The sequence below is a fragment of the Prionailurus bengalensis genome, chromosome E2 (assembly GCF_016509475.1).
Source record: "Prionailurus bengalensis isolate Pbe53 chromosome E2, Fcat_Pben_1.1_paternal_pri, whole genome shotgun sequence".
NCBI classification, from domain to species: Eukaryota; Metazoa; Chordata; class Mammalia; order Carnivora; family Felidae; genus Prionailurus; species Prionailurus bengalensis.
The window spans coordinates 17,488,894-17,510,633 of record NC_057352.1 but is presented as its reverse complement, the minus strand read 5'-3'; the positions used below and the strand labels follow the sequence as shown (position 1 = coordinate 17,510,633).

The 21,740-nt window shown below is 37.6% G+C and overlaps 1 protein-coding gene and 1 long non-coding RNA gene across 3 annotated transcripts in view; one reads left to right on the top strand and one right to left on the bottom strand.

The window, feature by feature from the left end:
* Positions 1-21,740, top strand: part of ZNF260 (zinc finger protein 260) — a 76,327-nt gene that overhangs the window by 35,708 nt on the left and 18,879 nt on the right. The window contains exon 5 of one of the 2 annotated variants that reach the window (XM_043600678.1): positions 228-1,621. In XM_043600678.1, the coding sequence (XP_043456613.1) occupies positions 228-1,621 (1,394 nt within the window). Of the gene's footprint in view, positions 1-227; positions 3,761-21,740 lie in introns of those variants that run through there. The other variant, XM_043600676.1, reaches the window with a different exon arrangement.
* Positions 2,504-21,734, bottom strand: LOC122495074. The gene is made up of 3 exons (XR_006300325.1): positions 21,582-21,734; positions 4,179-4,274; positions 2,504-2,606 (listed from the first exon to the last, which is right to left on the bottom strand). It is a non-coding gene; the product is annotated as an uncharacterized LOC122495074 (long non-coding RNA).

Sequence of the window (21,740 nt, the reverse complement as noted above, 5' to 3'; positions counted from 1 at the left end):
GATCAACATCTACATGTCAGACACTGACTTAATCTGTTTCCCTTACCACAAACCTCACAATCTTATATTATGCTTTCATCATTCTCTGATCTTTCTTGAAACTTCATTACAATACTTTAATCATTCACTCGCATTGTTTATATTTACAATTTTTCTCCTCTGCATTGTATAAATGTTTCATTTTTATACCACATGAAAAAAATTATTTCTTTTCCCCTCTCTTTCAGATTTGGAGTCCAAGTATGACACAAAGTATTTATTTAATGGAAAGGACATTATTGAAAATAATGGTTTTCAGTGGAAAGTAACAGAAGGTAAATTCATTGGTTTGGAGAGCTCCATTTTCAGAAATGACTGGCAAAGCAAAAGCAAGACTGAAGTACAAAGACCTGAAGTGGGATATTTCAGCCAAATGAAAATCAGCTCTGAAAAAGTGCCAAATTATAAACATCATAAATCTCTTATATCACATCAGAGAATTCATGAAAGCAAGAAACCCTATGAATATAAGGAATATGAAAAGGTCCTTAGCTGTGACTTAAGTTTTGATGAATGTGAGAAAATACATACTGGTGAGAAAACATATCAGTGTAATGCATATTGGAAAACCTTTGGAGATGACCCACATACCCTACAACTGAACATTCATACTGGTGTAAAACCTTGTAAATATATGGAATATAGGAATCCATTTAGTTTTTATGAAGACCTTAGTATACACCAGAAAATGCATGATGATCAGAAGTGCTATAAATGTAAGGAATTTAAAAGGACCATTAGAAGAGTTGAAGAAATAACTCCACTAAAAATAATTCATGATGGTGAGAAAGCCTATGAATGCACTTTCTGTGGGAAATCCTTTAGAGTGCATGCACAACTTGCTCGACACCAGAAAATCCATACTGATGAGAAGCCTTACAAATGTATGGAATGTGGCAAGGACTTTAGATTCCATTCACAGCTAACTGAACATCAGAGAATTCATACTGGTGAGAAACCGTACAAATGTATACAATGTGAGAAGGTCTTTAGAATTAGTTCACAGCTTATTGAACATCAGCGAATTCATACAGGTGAGAAACCTTATGCATGTAAAGAATGTGGAAAAACCTTTGGGGTATGTAGAGAACTGGCTCGACATCAGAGAATTCATACTGGAAAGAAACCCTATGAATGCAAGGCATGTGGAAAAGTCTTTAGAAACAGTTCATCCCTGACTAGACATCAGAGAATTCATACTGGTGAGAAACCCTATAAATGTAAGGAATGTGGGAAAGCTTTTGGAGTAGGTAGTGAACTTACTCGACATCAGAGAATTCACAGTGGTCAGAAACCTTATGAATGTAAAGAGTGTGGAAAGTTCTTTAGACTTACGTCAGCACTTATTCAACATCAGAGGATTCACAGTGGTGAGAAACCTTATGAATGTAAGGTATGTGGGAAGGCTTTTAGACATAGTTCAGCCCTTACTGAACATCAGAGAATTCACACTGGAGAGAAACCTTATGAATGCAAAGCATGTGGGAAAGCCTTTAGACATAGTTCATCCTTTACAAAACATCAGAGAATTCATACTGGTAAGAAACCCTATGAATGTGAGGAATGCGGGAATGCCTTTAGTGTGGGTAAGCACCTTACGTGAGATCAAAAAAATTATACTGGTAAGAAGTCTTTTGAATGAAAGACATGTACAAAAGTTTGGTTTCTGAGTTTCACTGGGAAAATTGATGCATTATAATAAGTAATCAAGGTGATTATGTTGCTCTTACTGCTTCCAGACTTTCTGGCCACTCTATTTAGTACAATCACTCAGTGGTGTATATACTTTGTTTTGTTAGATACTGCCAAATATTTCTCCTGTCAGTTAACCTTCTGAATATCCATTTAGGTAGGATGGTCCCTATTCATTTCTGATATATGTGGAAAATGTGTTTCATTAATTAACTAGTTAAATTCACATGAATTTCTTTTCCAGGCATGTTTTGTTTACAATTACTTTTGGTGTTTGTGTTTCTGTTCTTTTGTCTATTCATTGTTTTTGGCTTACTAATTTGTAATATTCTTCAAATAAATCTTTTGCATTCTAATTTCTTGTTTGTTTATATAGTGTAATTTTCTTCCTCCAGAGAGTTAAAACTTCTAGTCAGATACTATGTGGTTTTAAAGTCTTGTGTCTGTGCATGGTATTTGTGTAAATTTATGTTTCATTTTCTATTCTTACTTTAGTAGTAGATGTGTAATCTCCTTTCCATTGTCATTAAATGATTGATTTCTTTAAAATTTCTGTTTTGACATGACAGACTTGCCTAAATTCCTACCACAATACAATTCCTTTAGAAAAGCCTTTCTTTTTACCTCTAGACAGTACCAATGAGGATCCAAAGGGGCACTTTAAATATTTCATAAAATTTACTAAGCCAATCTTATCTGTCTCAGATTTATTAAAGGAGGGGAAAATCTACAACTATTGCAATGATTATAAACTTGGTAAACTCACCTTTAGAGGATTTAGAACTCTACTACTACCATGACTCCAACGGGGTTTGTGTATTTGTACTTTTTCTGTGTTGCCTTGCTGGGTTTTGGCAGCTTAACAATCAACAGAACTTTGATTTTATCAAGGAAAGGAAAAGTAAAAGAAGAAAGAAAATTAGTGACAGAGATTAAGTGTCCATCATCTCTTTTGTTAATCACAACAGTTGACTGGGTTATGCAAATAATGTTCATTATGAGCCACTGGTTATTAGATTTTTATAAGAATTTACCTATTGTTTCGATACATTTTTGTCACTATTATTCATTAGATTTTAATTTTTTAAATTGGTCTTCCCCAGAATTTCTGGACTCTTTAAAGTTTTGCATGACCAGCAATAGTAATTAAGCCATTTTCTTATGAGATATATTGGGCTATTTTCTTTAAATATTTCTAATTAGTGTTTTACTTAAATGAGCAGTTTTAGGGGTGCCTGGGTGGCTTAGTTGGTTACATGTCCAACTCTTGATCTCAGCTCAGGTCACGATCTCCTGGTTCATGGGTTCAAGCCCCACATCTGGCTCCTCGCTGAGCGTGCAGAGCCTGCTTGGGTTTCTGTCTTTCCCTTTCTGCTGCTCCCCTGCTCTCTCACTCAAAATAAATAAATAAACTTTAAAAAATCTCAACTTTATAGAAAAAAATAAATTAGCAGTTTTAAAAAATATATACTTGGTAGATATTTCATATGCTATAAAATAAGACAAGGAGTCCCTGTTGTTATTCTTATTAGGATATGTACTATTTCGTATCTTTAAAATATTTCAACTCTATTATAATCATTAATAGTTCGTTCTACTTACTGAGCTATTATGTGACCACACTGCTGATTTGCTCTTTCATCTCATTTTACTTGGTTATTCTGAGTTCCAATCAATACTGATTAGTTTCTCTCTTGTTGGTGTAATACTCCAGAACTACTTGCCAATATACTCTTTTGTGTATTTTTATTTTATTATTTTTTTTTTGCTAGCTTGAACAATTAAAACAATAAGCTATCTAATCCTTATGTATACACTTAAATAACCATGTATCTTGGCATTTACTTTTCAAAATCATTAAAAATGAAAATTTAATAAATTCAACATATCCTTATTATGCCTCCCTTATTTGTATTACAGCTATATTTTGGTCACATTCCATTAATGTTTTTCTTTGAACTTTGTAATGAACTCCTGTTATTTCACAGACTGCTAGTACAATAAACCATAATGTAATTATTGCTATTAACTATTTTTTTGCTACTTCGTTTTGATGCTCATTCCTTTCCATATTCATTTTGTCCTTTATCTTTTCCACATCTTCCCTAGCCTACTTAGAAACTTGTTTTCCCCCCTAATAAGAGAGAATGTTCCAGACCTATCTTGTTTATTGCTGCAGTGAACCATGAAATATAATAGAATCCTTTTTTAAATTATTAAATTATTAAATGAATGAATAATTAACAATATTAATGAATAATAATTATTAAATGAATTATTGAATGAGGGAAATAGGAAATCACTGTAATAACAGTAATAATCATATACAAAATTCATTGATGGATACTAAAATTTGAAGGTGAAAATGTAAAGAGAAACAGGCCATTAAAATTATACCAACGAATCCCAAATACATAATTAAAAGGAGAAAACATTCCATATATTACCTTAACCAAATGATCACCGGCAGTAAGACATCAGCACAAATACCACCCAAAGTGAGGCACTAATAAGAAGGGCACACCACATGAGTAGTATTGCCACTAAAAAGAAAAAAAGAAAGAAAGCATAACCATAATGTAATCATGAGGAAACTGTAGACAAACACAATGAAGAACCTTCTATATAATAACTTACCCAATACTCCAGGAAACCATGACTTTTCAAGGTCATGAGTGGCAAGGAAAGACTGAAAAACTCAAAAGATTGGAGGAGACTAAGGAAATTTAGAACTAAATACAATGCAGGAATTTGATCTTTGAGACATTAGTGGAGAAAACCTGGTGAAATCAAAATAAAGCCTGTACTTTAATTGATAGTATTAGCCCAATGTTAATGTCCATTTTTGATCACTATACTATGATAATGCAATATATTAGTATTACGCAGACTGGGAGAAAGATGTATGGAAATTCTGTACTCTTGGAATTTTTCTGTAAGTCTAAAACTTAAAAAAAAAAAAAAAATTGCTTCCAGGGATGCCTGGGTGGCTCAGTCAATTAAGTGCCCGACTTCAGCTCAGGTCATAATCTCGCGGTTCATGAGTTCGAGCCCCACATCGGGCTCTGTGCTGACAGCTCAGAGCCTGGAGCCTGCTTCTGATTCTCTGTCTCCCTCTGGCTCTGCCCCTCCCCCATTCATGCTCTGTCCCTCAAAAAAAAATAAATGTTAAAAAAAAACCTTTATTTCTACAAAATAATGGTCATAAAGATGCTCAATAAGATCAGGAAATGATGCATGAACAGAGTGAGTGTTTCAACAAAGAGACAAATTAGAAAGTACCACACAGAAATCAGAAATGAAAAATACAATCACTGAATTAAAAAATACAACACAAGAGTTCAACAGCAGACTAATGAGGTGGAAGAAAGGATCAGTAAATTCAAACACAGGGCAGTGAAATTCATACAGTCTTGAAAAGAAAGCTAGAGTAGCAATATTTATAATAGACAAAATAGACTCTAAAACAAAGACTGTAACAACAGATAAAGGATACTACACAACCATAAAGGGAACAATCCAAAAAGAAGATATAATAAATGTAAATATTTATGCATTCAACATGAAAGCACACACACACATAAAACAGCTAATAACAAACATAAAGGAAGTAACCTATAGTGATACAATAATAGTATGGAACTTTAACACCCCACTTACATCAACAGACAGATCACCTAAACAAAAATCAACAAAGAAACAGTGTTTTTGAATGACACATTAGACCAGATGGATCTAACAGATATATTCATAACATTCCATCTTAAAATAGCAAAATACACATTTTCTTTTTTTTTTTTAATTTTTAAATGTTTTTATTTATTTTTGACAGAGACAGAGTACGAGTGGGGGAGAGGCAGAGAGAGAGGGAGACAGAATCTGAAGCAGGCCCAGGCTCTGAGCTGTCAGCACAGAACCCGATGCAGGGCTAGAACTCATGAACCACGAGATCATGACCTGAGCTGAAGTCTGACGCTTAAACAACTGAGCCACCCAGGTGCCCCATACACATTCTTTTCAAGGGCATGTAGAACATTCTCTGGAATAGGTGACATGTTAGACCACAAAACAAATTGAAACAAATTCAAAAAGACTGAAGTCATATCATGCATCATTTCTGACCACAATGCTCAGAAACTAGAAATCAACCACAAGAAAAAATGCTGAAAGAAAGCAAACACATAGAGGCTAAATAACATGCTACTAAACAATGAATGGGTCAACCAAAAAATCAAAAAGGAAATCAAAATATACATAGAGACAAAAGAAAATGAAAAAGCAACAGTGCCAAAATCATTGGGATATGGCAAAACCTATGCTAAAAGGAAAGTTTAAAGAAACACAGGCCTATCACAAGAAGCAAGAAAAATCTCAAAGAATAACCATACACCTTGAGGAACTAGAAAAAGAATAAACCAAAAGCCAGTAGAAAGAGTGAAAGAAATGATAAAGATTACAGCAGAAATAAATGAAATAGAAACTAAAAAAACCAATAGAACAGATTAATGAAACCAAGAGGGTTTCTTTGAAAAGATCAACAAAATAGGTAAACCTTTAGCCAGGCTGGTCAAAAGAAAAAGAGGACTCAAACAAAATCAGAAATGAAAGGGAGAAATAACAACCAATGCCACAGAAATACAAAGAGTATAAGAGAATATTATGACTTATATGCCAGCAAATTGGGCATCCTAGAAGAAATGGATAAATTCCTACAAACATATAGCCTGCCAAAACTGAAGCAGGAAGAAACAGAAAATTTGAACAGACCAATTAACAGCAATGAAATTAAATCAGTAATCAAAAAACTCCCGACAAACAAAAGTCCACGACCAGACAGGTACATAGGTAAATTCTACCAAACATTTAAAGAAGAATTAATACCTATACGTCTCAGACTATCCCCCCTCCCAAAAAAAAGAAAAAAAGAAAAAAGAGACAGGAAAGCTTTCATATTTATTGTATGAGGCCAGCATTACCCTGATACCAAAGCCAGATAGACTACAAAAAAAAAAAAGAAAAGAAAAAAAAAGAAAGAAAAAAAGAGTACAGGCCAATATCTCTGATGAGCATAGATATAAAAATCCTCAATAATATACTAGCAAACTGAATCCAACAATACATTAAAAAAAATAATTCGCCACAAGGAAGTAAGATTTATTCTTGGGCTGCAAGGGTAGCTCAATATTCACAAACCAATCAATGTGATATATCACATCAATAAGAGAAAGGATAAAAACCATGTGATCATTTCAGTAGACCTAGAAAAAGCACTTCACAAAGTACAACATCCATTCATGATAAAAACCTCAACAAAGTAGATTTAGAGGAAATGTACCTCAAAACACAATAAAGGCCATATATGAAAAACTCACAGTTAGCATTATACTCAATGGTAAAGAACTGAGAGCTTTCCCCCCAAGATCAGGAATAAGACATGAATGTCCACTCTTACACTTTTATTCAAGATAATACTGGAAGTCCTAGTCACAACAATCAGACACCACAAAGAAATAAAAGCCATCCAAATAAGTTAAGGAAGAAGTAAAACTTTCACTATTTGCAGATGACATGATATACTATATAGAAAACTCTAAAGACTCCAAAAAACTACCAGAACTCACAAATGACTTCTGTAATGTCTCAGGATACAAAATTAATGCACAGAAATCCACTGTATTTCTATACACTAATGAGGTAGCAGAAAGAAATTAAGAAAACAATCTAATTTATAATTGCACCAAAAATAAAATACCTAGGAACAGGGGTACCTGGGTGGCTCAGTCGGTTAAGCACCCAACTTCAGCTCAAGTCATGACCTCGAGGTTCACAAGTTCGAGCCCCACGTCGGCTCTGAGCTGTCAGAGCCTGGAGCCTGTTTCAGATTCTGTGTCTCCTTCTGTCTCTCCCCCTCCCCTGCTCGTTCTGTCTCTCTCTCAAAAATAAGTAAAACATTAAAAAAATTAAAAAAAAAAATAAAACACCTAGGAATAAATTAACTAGGGTAAAAGACCTATACTCTGAAAATTATAAATTTTTAATGTTTATTTATTTTTGAGAGAGAGAGAGAGACACACACACACAGAATATGAGCAGGGGAGGGGCAGAGAGAGGGGGAGACACAGAATCTGCAGCAGGTTGCAGACTCTGAGCTGTTAGCACAGATCCTGACGTGGGGCTCAAACTCATGAACCATAAGATCATGACCTGAGCCAAAGTCAGATGCTTAACTGACTGAGCCACCCAGGTGCCCCACTACTCTGAAAATTATAAAACACTGATGAAAGCAATTGAAGATAACACAAACAAATGGTAAGATATTCCATGCTCACAAGTTGGGAGAATAAATATTTCTTAAATGTCCATACTACAAAAGGCAATCTACAGATTTAATGCAATTCCTATCAAAATACCAACAGCATTTTTCACAGAACCAGAACAAATGATCCCAAAATTTGTATGAAACCACAGAAGATGTCAAATAACCAAATCCATCTTGAAAAAAAAACAATGCTGGAGGCATTATACTTCCAGATCTCAAATTGTATTACAAAGCTACAGTAATCAAAACAATGGTTATTGGGGTGCCTGGCTGGCTCAGTCAGCAAAGCATGTGACTCTTGATCTTGGGATCTTGAGTTCAAGCCCCATGTTGGACGTAGAGCTTACTTTAAAAAACAAAACAAGGGGTGGGGCACCTGGGTGGCTCAGTTGGTTAAGCGTCCGACTTCGGCTCAGGTCATGATCTCGTGGTCCATGAGTTCGAGCTCTGAGTCAGGCTCTGTGCCTGTTTCAGATTCTGCGTGTTTCAGATTCTGTGTCTCCCTCTCTCTCTGACCCTCCCCCATTCATGCTGTCTCTCTCTGTCTCAAAAATAAATAAACCTTAGAAAAAAAAAAACTGGGGGCAGCTGGGTGGCTCAGTCGATTAAGTGTCTGACTTCAGCTCAGGTCATGATCTTGCAGTTTGAGGGTTGGAGCCTCCCGTCGTGCTCTGTGCTGACAGCTCAGAGCCTGGAGCCTCCTTCAGATTCTGTGTCTTCCTCGCTCTCTGCCCCTCCCCCACTCACACTCCGTCTCTCTCTCCTTCAAAAATAAACATTAAAAAAAATTAAAAAATAAAAAATACACAAAACAAGGGGTGCCTGGGTGGCTCAGTAGAGTTGGTTAAGTGTTCAACTTTGGCTCAGGTCATGATCTCATGGTTGTGAGTTTGAGCCCCATATCGGGCTCTGTGCTAACAGCTCAGAGCTTGGAGCCTGCTTCAAATTCTGTGTCTCCCTCTCTCTCTGTCCCTTCCTCACTCTCACTTTGTCTCTCTCTCAAAAATAAATAAACATCTAAATTAAAAAAAAAAAAAGTGCCTGGTTGGCTCAGTTGGTTGAACATCTGACCCTTGATTTTGGCTCAGGTCATGATCTCCCAGTTCGTGGGCTCAGAGAGCCTGCTTGGGATTCTCACTCTCTCCTCTCTGTCCATCCCCTGTTCGAGTGCTCTCTCTCTCTCTCAAAATAAACAAACATTAAAAGAAAAACAGACATGTACACCAATGGAACAGACTAGAGAGTCCAAACATAAACTCATGCATATATAGTCAATTATTTTATGAAAAAGGAAGCAAAAATATACAGTAGGTATTGGGCCACAAGGAAAAGAATGAAATTAGGTACTAACAGCACACACAAAAATCAAGTCAAAATGGATTAAATAATTGAATATAAGACCTGAAACCATAAAACTCTGATAAGAAAACATAGAGACTAAGCTCATAGACCTCCTTCCTAGCAATGATTTTTTGGATTTGATACCTAGAGCAAAATTCAACAAGTGAGACCACACCTAACTAAAAACAAAATGAAAGGTAACCTACAAAATGGGAGAAAATTATTATAATTTGCAAATAATGTATCTTATAACACCCCAAATATACAAAGAACTCATACAACTCAATAGAAAAAAAGATCCAATTACAAATTTAAGAGGATCTCTCAGGGCGCCTGGGTGGCTCAGTCAGTTAAATGTCCAACTTTGGCTCAAGTCATGATCTCATGGTTTGTTGGGTTCGAGTCCTGTGTCGGGCTCTCTGCTGACAGCTCAGAGTCTAGAGCCTGCTTCAGATTCTGTGTCTCCCTCTCTCTTTGCCCCTCCCCTGCTCATGCTCTGTCTCTCTCTTTCTCTCTCAAAAATAAATAAACATTAAAAAAAATTTAAGAGGGTCTCAAAAGACATTTTTCCAAAGACATACAAATGCCATCCAGGAAGATGAAAAGGCACCTAATCATAATGGTAATGCAAATCAAGGCAAATGTAAACCACAATGAAATATCACCACATGTGCTAGAATAACTATTACCAAAAAGTCAAGAAATAGTAAGTGTTGGTGAGGATGTGGAGAAAAGGGAATGCTCTTGCACTACTACTGGGAATGTAAACTGGTAAAAACACTATGGAAAATAGCAGTTTCCTCAAAGACTTAACAGAACCACCATATGATCCAGCAATTCCAATTCTAGGTATTTATTGAAGGAAATTAAATCATAATCTTGAAAAGATATCTGCACCCCATGTTCACTGCAGCAGTATTTATAATAGCTAAGGCATGGAAACAATTGAAGCGTCTGTTAGTGGATTAATGGACACAAATTGAGTGTGCGTGGGGGGTGTGTATACATACATACAATAGAATATTACTTTGCCTTGAAAAAAGGGAAATTTTGCCATTTACAACAACATGGATGGACCTTGAGAACATTGTGCTAAGTGAAGTAAGTCAGAGAAAGGCAATTACTGTATCATCCCACTTATATCTAGAATATAAAAAAGAAAAAACCTAAACTCATAGATACAGAGAACAGACTGGTGGTTGCCAGAGGTGGGGTGTAGAGAGTGGGGAAAATAGGAAGAGGTGGTCAAAAGGTACAAGCTCCTAGTTAAAAGGTAAGTCTTGGAAATGTACAGCAAGTTGAGTACAGTTAACAATACTGTATTATATATTTCAAAGCAGCTAAGAGAGTAGACCTTAAAAGATCTTGTATTCAAGAGGAAAAAAAAAAAAAGGAACAATGTGATGAAATGTTAAGTGCCCCTTTCCTGCTTATACCCTCTCTCTCAAAAATAACTAAGTCTTGGGGCGCCTGGGTGGCTCAGTCAGTTAAGCGGCCGACTTCGGCTCAGGTCATGATCTCACAGTCCGTGAGTTCGGGCCCTGCATCAGGCTCTGTGCTGACAGCTCAGAGCCTGGAGCCTGCTTCAGATTCTGTGTCTCCCTCTCTCTCTGATCCTCCCTCGTTCATGCTCTGTCTCTCTCTGTCTCAAAAATAAACATTAAAAAAAAATTTTTTTTTTAAATAACTAAGTCTTTAAAAAAAAAAAAAAAAAAACCTTCTCTAGAAATTTCAAGGCCCATACATTTCCTGCCCTAAAACACACATACTTTGCTAATAATATATAAACTGTTCCTAGGCTCAACAGGACAAAGGAGATTTGGGACCTATTGGGCTTCTCATTGGGTTGCCCTTCAGTAAATCTTTCTCTGCTTCAAACCTGGTGACTCAGAAATGGGCTTACTGTGCATGGGGCAAATGAATCTGATTTCAGGCCTCAGCAACAATGGAATGCTGTCAGATTCGTGAATCATCTCATAATGCCAAATGAATCTGTAAAGTTGACTCTGTTGAATCTTTTTAACAATAGCCTCAATTGATTAAATCACTGGCCTTTGGGAAATAATTCAACCTCCAGCACTTCTCCCCTCCACAGAAGTTGGGATGGAGGGTGGGGTGCTGAAAGTTCCAACCCTCTAATCACATGATCAGGGCCACTAGCAACCAGCCCCTGCTTTGGTTACTTAAGGGTTTCACGGTGTCGCTTCATAACATAACAAAAGACATCTCCATAGCTCTCTAAACTTAGTAAATTCTAAGGATGTTAGGAGCTCAGTGCCAGAATAGGCTATGAAGAACAAATAACATTTATTATAAATTAAAATATTACACTCACTAATGTTATAATTGAACTTTAAACAGCTTAAAGAATTTATACTTATCAAAATTAGTAATCAAGTTTGAATGCTCTAAAAAGATGATTATTGATATGTTATTCATTATGTGTAGAAATTTAGTAAAATAAACCTTAAAGAAAACATGAGTAACAGTATCTTTCACCCATATCAAAAGTCCTGTGAATGCTAAAGAACTCATACCCCATTTGAGGAACACAGGATTAATATATTCTTTGGCACACAAGTTAGAGCTAACAAATGTAGAGTACTTTTAGACAGAGTAACACAAATGTAAGGCATTCTGTGCCTGTTTATTCTGTGCAACCAGAAAGTAAGTAACTGCTATTACTTATTAAGTACTACTTAACTATTCTTTCATCAAATATCTAATGAGTGCCAACCATGTGCTAGTTGTTGTAGTAAATACTGAAGACTTAACACACAATAAATCCCTTCTTTCATAAACCTCACAGTTACAATGGAAATTATTAAATGCTAATACATATTTCATACATCTACAGGTAAATATTTTTTACCAAGTAACTTTTGGTATTTGGTAATAACAAATAATATGTACAACTTAAAACCCTCTATTTTCATTTAATATTGTGAAACTGTACAAAATTTCTGGATATGAGAGACTCCATTTTTGAGAGAAGCTCCAATTTTCCTTTCTAAAACAAATGGCTAATGATCTAATAAGCTTAAACTGGGCAAAAAGACCCTTGGTCTGGCCCAGAAGTGGCAACTGTCTTACAAGCAATTGTCGGTAAAGTCAGCAGGACAATGGATATCCTGATCAATAAACTGCTGGCTGTGGACTTTCTGAAGACAGAATAGTTAATTAATGCATAGGAGGATCAATTTCATTTATTTTTTTAAGTTTATTCACTTATTTTGAGAGAGACAGAGCACGAGCAGGGGTAGGGGCAAAAAGATAGGGAGAATCCCAAGCAGGCTCCAGGCAGCCAGCACAGTGTGGGCCTGGAACTTACAAAATAATGAAATCATGACCTGAGCCAAAATCAAGAATCAGATGCCCAACCAAATAACCCATCCAGGTGCCGCAGGAACAATTTCATTTATTAACACCAAGACAACAGTTGGTCAATGTGTAATCACATTGTCTCAGCCTGTTAGTTCCAATTAACTTTTTTTCCCTTTTATCCAAGTCAGGTAAAAACCCCTTGCTTTCACCTCACAGGTGGGACACTTTTCTGGTTACTGGCAGAATCTGTGCTTCCCTAACTGTAATTCTTCAATTCCAAGTAAACACTCATTTGCCTCTCATTGTGGATCTTTATTTTCAGGTTGACAATATATGTTGCACGTTCACGTTCCTTACCATTGTTACTAAACACATGGTTATAAATGGCTGCTCTTGAAGAAAAGTCAGAGCAAAGAGCACACAAACAAACAGCACAGAAACAGCAAACTGAAGAATGCTTGGGGCACAAGCTAGGGAGGTTAGTTGCTCATCTCGAAGAGTGTCCCAGAGCAGTAGTCACAGCATTCAAGGAGAGACCCTTCTGGGAACAAAGAAACTGTCAGGAGTCATTTCACTCCCTCGCCCCTCATCATAAGCACAGGGCCACCTGCAGGAACCAGAACAACATTCACACTCTCTACCTAGTTGCTTATACCAAGCCCAGTGCCCCACCATGAAGTCCAGAAGAACAGCCCTTCTCAGTCAACTTGACTCTGTCCCAGCACAGTAATTCCCCCTCTCCCAGAAGACCCTTGCTAACACCACAGCTCCTGACCTGGGAGTTTTATGAGGCCTAGGTTCAGTGGCAGTGGTGACAGGTATCATTTCACAAGCAAACCAGAGCACACCTAGTTAAAAAGTATCACATTCAGGTGAGGAACCAATCATTGCTCACAACAGGCAAAAAGAGTCTCTGCAGATGACTGGCCTGAAGGATACAGTAGCTAGGACACAACAGCAGAACTCATGGAGCACACACTGCAAATACTCCTAAGAAGCACCAGGCCCTGGGGAACAAGGGACACTACACTGCAGGGCACTACAGACCTCTTCTTCATAATGCCACTGCAGTCAAAGAAGATATAGCTTAACCTTCCTAACACAGAGAAACAGGCACAGAGACTTAGACAAAATGAGAAGACACAGGAATTTGTCCCAAATGAAAGAACATGACAAGGGCACAGAACCAACAAGGCCACAGCTGGAGTTCTAAACAAAACAGATATAAGTAACATGCCTGCTGAAGAATTTAGAGCAATGATCATAAGGATAATCACTGGAATTGACAAAAGAGTAGAGGACATCAGTGAAATAATTAACCCAGGTATAAGAAATACCACACCAGAGATAAAGGGCTCAATAAACAAATGAGTAACATTCTTAATGGAATGAAAAACAGGCTGTCAGAAGCAGAGGAACAAATTAATGACCTAGAAAACAGAGTAATGAAAACTAACCAAGCTTAACAAAAGAGGGAAAAAAGAATTATGCAAACTAAGAATACACTTAGGGGACACAGTGACTCCATCAGGCGTAATAACATTCCTATTATAGGAGTCGCAGAAGAGAGAGAAAAGGGGGAAGAAAATTTATTTGAAGAAACAATGCCCACAAACTTATGGTCAACTAATCTTTGACAAAGCAGGAAAGAATATCCAGTGGAATAAAAACAGTCTCTTCAGCAAGTGGTGCTGGGAAAACTGGACAGTGACATGCTGTCCAGAATGAACCAGGGCCACTTTCTTATACCATACACAAAAATAAACTCAAAATGGATGAAAGACCTAAATGTAAGACAGGAAGCCATCAAAATCCCCAAGGAGAAAGCAGGCAAAAACCTCTTTGATCTTGCCTGCAGAAACTTCTTACTCAACATGTCTCTGGAGGCAAGGGAAACAAAAGCAAAAATGAACTACTGGGACCTCATCAAAATAAAAAGCTTCTGCACAGCGAAGGAAACAATCAGCAAAACTAAAAGGCAACCGACAGAATGGGAGAAGATATTTGCAAATGACATATCAGATAAAGGGTTAGTATCCAAAATCTATAACAAACTTATCAAACTCAACACCCAAAACACAAATAATCCAGTGAAGAAATGGGCAAAAGACATGAATAGACACTTCTCCAAGGAAGACATCCAGATGGCCAACCAACACATGAAAAAATGCTCAACATCACTCATCATCAGGGAAATACAAATCAAAACCACAATGAAATACCACCTTACACCTGTCAGAATGGCTAACATTAACAACTCAGGCAAAAACAGATGTTGGCGAGGATGTGGACAAAGAGGATCTCTTTTGCATTGTTGGTGGGAATGCAAGCTGGTGCAGCCACTCTGGAAAACAGTATGGAGGCTCCTCAAAAAACTAAAAATAGAACTACCCTACAGCCCAGCAATTGCACTACTAGGCATTTATCCATGGGATACAGGTGTGATGTTTTTGAAGGGACACATGCACCCCAATGTTTATAGCAGCACTATCAACAATAGCCAAAGTATGGAAAGAGCCCAAATGTCCATAGATGGATGAATGGATAAAGAAGATGTGGTATATATATACAATGGAGTATTACTCGCAATCAAAAAGAAAGAAATCTTGCCACTTGCAACTATGTGGATGGAACTGGAGGGTATTATGCTAAGTGAAATTAGTTAGAAAAAGACAAATATCAGATGACCTCACTCATATGAGAACTTTAAGAGACAAAACAGATGAACATAAGGGAAGGGAAACAAAAATAATATTAAAACAGGGAGAGGGACAAAACATAAGAGACTCTTAAATATGGAAAACAAACTGAGGGTTACTGGAGGGGTTGGGGGAGGGGGGATGGGCTAAATGGGTAAGGGCATTAAGGACTCTACTCCTGAAATCATTGTTTCACTGTATGCTAACTAATTTGGATGTAAATTTAAAAAAATTAAAATTAAAAAAAAAAAAAAAGAAACAATGACTAAAAACTTCCCTAATATGGGGAAGGAAACAGATATCCAGATCCAGGATGCAAAGAGAACCCCCAACAAAATCAACAAAGGCAGATCCACACTAAGGCATGTTATAATCATATTGGCAAAATACAGTGGTAAAAAAATATATTAAAAGCAGCAAGAGAAAAGAAGACAGCTACATACAAAGGAAATCCCATAAGGCTATCAGCGGAGTTTTCAGCAGAAACTTGCAAAGCCAGAAAGGAGTGGCATGATATATTCGAAGGCTGAATGGGGAAAATGTGCAACCAAGAATACTCTATCCATCAAGCCAATCATTCAGAATAGAAGAAGAGAGTTTCCGAGACAAACAAAAACTAAAGAAATTCATGACCACTAAACAAGCTCTGTAAGAAATATTAAAGGGTACTCTTTGAGTGGAAAGGAAAGACTAAAAATGACAGTATGAAGGTAGAGAACACAAAGGCATTAAAAATGAGTATTTCTGTAAAAAAATCAGTCAAGAATCTCACACATACACCAAAAAGGAAGTACAATGTGATACCATATACCTAAAACATGGGGAGGACAAGAGTAAAGAATAGGTTCAAACTTAAATGACCATTAACTTAATATAGATTGCTATATGCAGAAGATGTTATGTACATACCTAATGGAAACCAGAAATCAAAAGCCACTAATAGATATGCAAAGAAAAAGAGAAATACAAATATACCACTAAAGTAAACCAGCAAACGGTGAAAGAGTAAAAGACAAGAAAGAATCAGAGAAAATCTTTAGAAACAACTACAAAACAAGTAAAAAAAAAAAAAGGCAATAAACACATATCAATAGTTACTTTAAATGTAAATAGAGTAAATATTCCAATCAAAAGATAGAGGGTGACAGAAGGGATAAAAACAAAACAAAACAAAAACAAGCCCCCTCTATATGCTGCCTATAAGAGACTAATTTTAGACCTAAAGATACCTGCAGTTTGAAAGTGAGGGAATGGAGAAACATTTATCATCTCAAAAGATCTCAAAAGAAAGCTGGAGTAGCGATACTTAGATCAGACAAAATAGACTTTAAAACAAAGAGGATAACAAGAGACAAAGAAGGACACTACATAACAATAAAGGAAATGATGCAACAAGATGATATAAATCATAAATACTTACAGACCCAACATGCAAGCACCCAAACACATAAAGCAGTTCATAAACACATGGAAACAAATCTACAATACAATAATGGCGGGAACGTTAACATCCCACTTACATCAATGGAAAGATCATCCAAACAAAAAGTCAACAAGGACTTTGAATGACACACTGGACCAAATAGACGTATCAGATACATTCAGAACATTCCATCCTAAAACATCAGAATACACATTCTTTTCAAGTGCACATGGAACATTCTCCAGAATATGTCACATATTAGGCCAAAAAACAAACCTCAACGAATTCCAAAAGACTGAAGTCATATCATGCATCTTTTCTAACTACAACACTGTGAAACTAAAGTGAACCACAAGAAAAAATCTGGAAAGACCACAAGTACATGGAGGATAAATAACATGCTACTAAATAATGATAGGTTAATCAGGAAATAAAAGAAGAAATAAAAAAAAGTACATGAAAATGAAAACAAAACAGTTCAAAATTTTTGGGATGCAGCAAAACCAGTTCTAAGAGTTCTAAGACAAGTTTATAGCAATACAGGCCTATCTCAAGAAGCAAGAAAAATCTCAACCTAACCGTACAACTAAAGGAGCTAGAAAAAGAATAATAAACAAAACCTAAAATCAGCAGAAGGAAGGAAATAATAAAGATCAGAGCAGAAGTAAATAATACAGAAAATTAAACAGTAGAACAGATCAATGAAACCAGGAGCTAGTTCCTTGAAATATCAATAAAATTGATAAACATCTACCCAGACTTATCAAAAAAAAGAGAAAGGACCCTAAATAAATACAAATAAGAGAGGAGAAATAACAACAAATGGCACAAAAATACAAGAGAATATTATGAAAAAATATATGCCAACAAATTGGACAACATAGAAGTAATGGATAAATTCCTAGAAACATATAACCTACCAAAACTGAAGCAGGAAGAAAATTTGAACAGACCAATTATCAGCAATGAAATTGAATCAGTAATAAGAAACTCCAAAATAAACAAAGTCCAGGACCAGATGACTTCACAGGCCAATTTTACCTAACGTTTAAAGAAGAATTAATGCCTATTCTTCTCAAACTATTCCAAAAATCAGAAGAGGAGGGAGAACTTCCAAATTCATTCCATGAGGCCATCAATACCCTGATACCAAAAGAAAATAAAGACACCACAAAGAGAACTACAGGCCAGTATCTCTGATGACCATAGATGGAAAAATTCGCAATAAAATACTAGCAAACAGAATCCAATAATACATTTAAAAAAATCATTCACCATAATGAAGTGAGATTTATTCCTGGGTTGCAAGTGTGATTATGTATTTGCAAATCAATCAACGTGATAGAGCACATCAATAAGAGAAAAGATAAGAACCATATGACCATTTCAGGATGCCTGGGTGGCTTGGTTGATTGAGCGGCTGACTTTGGCTCAGGTCAAAATCTCGCAATTTGAGAGTTCGAGGCCCACATCAGGCTTACTGCTGTCAGCGCCAAGACCACTTTGGATCCTCTGCTCCCCTCTCTCTCTGCCCCCTCCCCCGCCCACACACACAGACACACACACACACACACACACACACACACACACATACACACACACGCACGCACACACACGCCCGTGTAGTCTCTCTCTCAGAAATAAACTTTAAAAAATAAAAAGAACTATATGATCATTTAAATAAATGCAGAAAAAGCACTTAACAAACTACAACATCCACTCATGATAAAAACTCTCACCAAGGGCACCTGGGTAGCTCAGTCAGTTAAGCATCCATCTTTGGCTCAGGTTATGATCTCTAAGTCTGAGTTCGAGCCCTGCGTTGGGCTCTGTGTTGACAGCTCAGAGCTTGGAGTCTGCTTCGGATTCTGTGTCTCCCTCTCTCTCTGCCCCTCCCCTGCTTATGCTCTGTCTCTCAAAAATAAATAAACATTAAAAAATAAAAAAAAAAACTCACCAAAGCAGAGAGAACATACCTCAACATAATAAAGGCCATATATGAAAAACTCACAGCTAACATCATCCTGAGTAGGGAAAAACTGAGAGCCTTTCCCCTAAGGTTACGAACAAGACAAGGTTTTCCACTCTCACCACTGTTACTCAACATTAATACTGGAGGTCCTAGCCACAGCAATCAGACAACAAGAAAAAATAAAAGGCATCCAAATCAGGAAGAAGTATAACTTTCAGTATTTACAGATGACATGATACAATATTTAGAACACCCAAATACTCCACCAAAAAACTGCTAAAACTGATAAAAACATTCAGTAAAGTGGCAGGGTACAAAATCAATCTACAGAAATAGGCTGCATTTCTTTTTTTTTAATTTTTTTTTTAATGTTTATTTATTTTGGGGACAGAGAGAGAGCATGAACAGGGAAGGGGCAGAGAGAGAGGGAGACACAGAATCGGAAGCAGGCTCCAGGCTCTGAGCCATCAGCCCAGAGCCTGACACGGGGCTCAAACTCACAGACCGCGAGATCATGACCTGAGCTGAAGTCGAACGCTTAACCGACTGAGCCACCCAGGCACCCCATGAAATAGGCTGCATTTCTACACACCAATAATGAAGCAGCAGAAAGAGAATATAACAAACCCATTTACAATTACACCAAAAATAATAAGATACCTAGGAATAAATCTAACCAAAGAGGTGAAAGACCTGTACTCCGAAAACTTACAGTTTTATAAACACTGTTTTATAAAAGTGTTATAAACACTGATGAAACAAATTGACAACAAAAGAAATGGAAAGACATTCCATGCTCATGGACTAGAAGAGCAAATATTGTTGAAATGTCTATACTAGTTAAAGCAATCTACACATTTAATGCAATCCCTATCAAGATACCAACTCAGGTGGGGTGCCTGAGTGACTCAGTCAGTTAAGCATCCAACTCTTGATTTTGGCTCAGGTCATGATCTCACAGTTTGTGAATTCAAGCCCCACACCAGGCTCTGTGCTGGTAGCACAGAGCCTGTTTGGGATTCTCTCTCTCCCTCTCTCTGCCCCTCCCTCGCTCTCTCACGTTCTCTCAAAATAAATAAATAAACATTAAAAAAATACCAACAGTTGTTTACAGAACTAGAACAAACAATTTTAAGTTTGTATGGAACCACAAAAGACCGTGAATGGCCAAAGCAATCTTGAAAGGAAAAGCAAAGCTGGAGGCATCATAATTCCTGACATCAAATTCCATTACAAAGCTGCAGGAATCAAAACAGTATGGTACTGGCACAAAAACAAATACATAGATCAATAGAACAGAATAGAAAATACAGAAATGAATCCACAACTGAATGGTCAATTAATCTTTGGAATATCCAATGGGAAAAAGACAGTCTCTTTAGCAAATGATGTTGGGAAAACTGGACAGCAACTTGCAAAAGAATGAAAGTGGACCCCTTTCATACAGCATACACAAAAATAAATTCAAAATGGATTAAAGACCTAAATGTGAGACCTGAAACCATAAAAATCCTAGGAAAGAGCACAGGCAGTAATTTCTCTGACATTTGCTGTAGCAATTTTTTTCTAGATAAGTCCCCTGAGGTAAGGGAAACAAAAGCAAAAATAAAGCATTTCAGAAATAAAGAGAAAATACCAAGGCACCTTTAACATAACTTTTCATTATCACAACCAGTATTTCCTCTTCCAATGGAGAGCTCTCTCGAAGACGAATCAAGATGGGGAAGGATATTAACAGACCATTCTTGGGGCCCAGATGACAAGGTCAACTGGCTCCATTTGCTCCTCCACATCAGAGCTTGCAAATCAATCTCAGGGTCAGAGAGAAGAGTCAGGCTCTTTACTGTCAAGGCTCACAGCCGTCTTGTACTCCCACACATGACTATGTGTGACACAGTCACCAACATAAATCTCCCCAAATTCATACAGTCTCACACCCACCACTAGACACGAAGTAACACCTTCAATCACAAACACCTTCCCGACCCTGCCCACAGTCATAATACCCACGGGAGCTCATTCACAAAGCTCTCTACCCTTGTACACAAAGCGGTATACAAGGTCACACAGTCACAACCGCATACTCACTACGGGGACACACAGTCACAGGTAACCCGTATCCATACACAGTATTACACACAGTAACACATTAACAGTCACACCACGGGGACTCATAGTGGTATAATGAGCTAATCCTCACCGGCACACACGGTATCACACATATTCACAATCACACATACACATATCACTGGGACAGTGGCGAAATTTCACAACTGCCCCTCCTCAGCCCCTTCTGCCCGAATAGACTTAATACTCAGGTCTCCCTCCCGACGCCGGGGGCTCTGGGCTTTGTCCAACCTCGGCCTTCTCTGAAACGTGTTAGTCGCCCGGCCGAACCCCTAAGAGACCACCACAAGCTAGCGTCCAAACACAACTCAGCTCAAAGCTGCCAGCCGCGCTGAGGGAAGGAGCAGCGAACGCGGTGCCTCCTGGGAAATGTAGTTAAGCGCCACACTCGCGACGGAGAAGATGGCGCCCGGCTCGAACCCCGCCAAAGAAACCCCCGCCCCTACCCACCCTGAGGCATGAATTGCGGCCCAGTGTTTCGGCGCTCCAGGGGTAGGTAGCCTTGCCCCTTGGCTCCTACTTGGAGTAAGCCCGGCATGCCTGAACTGAGTTTATTATAACCCAAGGCACACCACTGCCCTCTCCCAAAGGTAAAGTTAACACAGGTCGAGTATTAAACTGAGTCCTGAGACTCGTTCTACTTACACTCCTCCCCTCACCAGGGAGACACTCCCACAAACTCTGGCGCAGAAAAGAAAGCGCGAAAAAGCTGACTCGAACCACCGAAACTTATGGGAAATGTAGTCCGCAGTCAGAAAAGTAGAGGACCGGCCAATACCGACAGATCCTGTCCGGTATTCACCC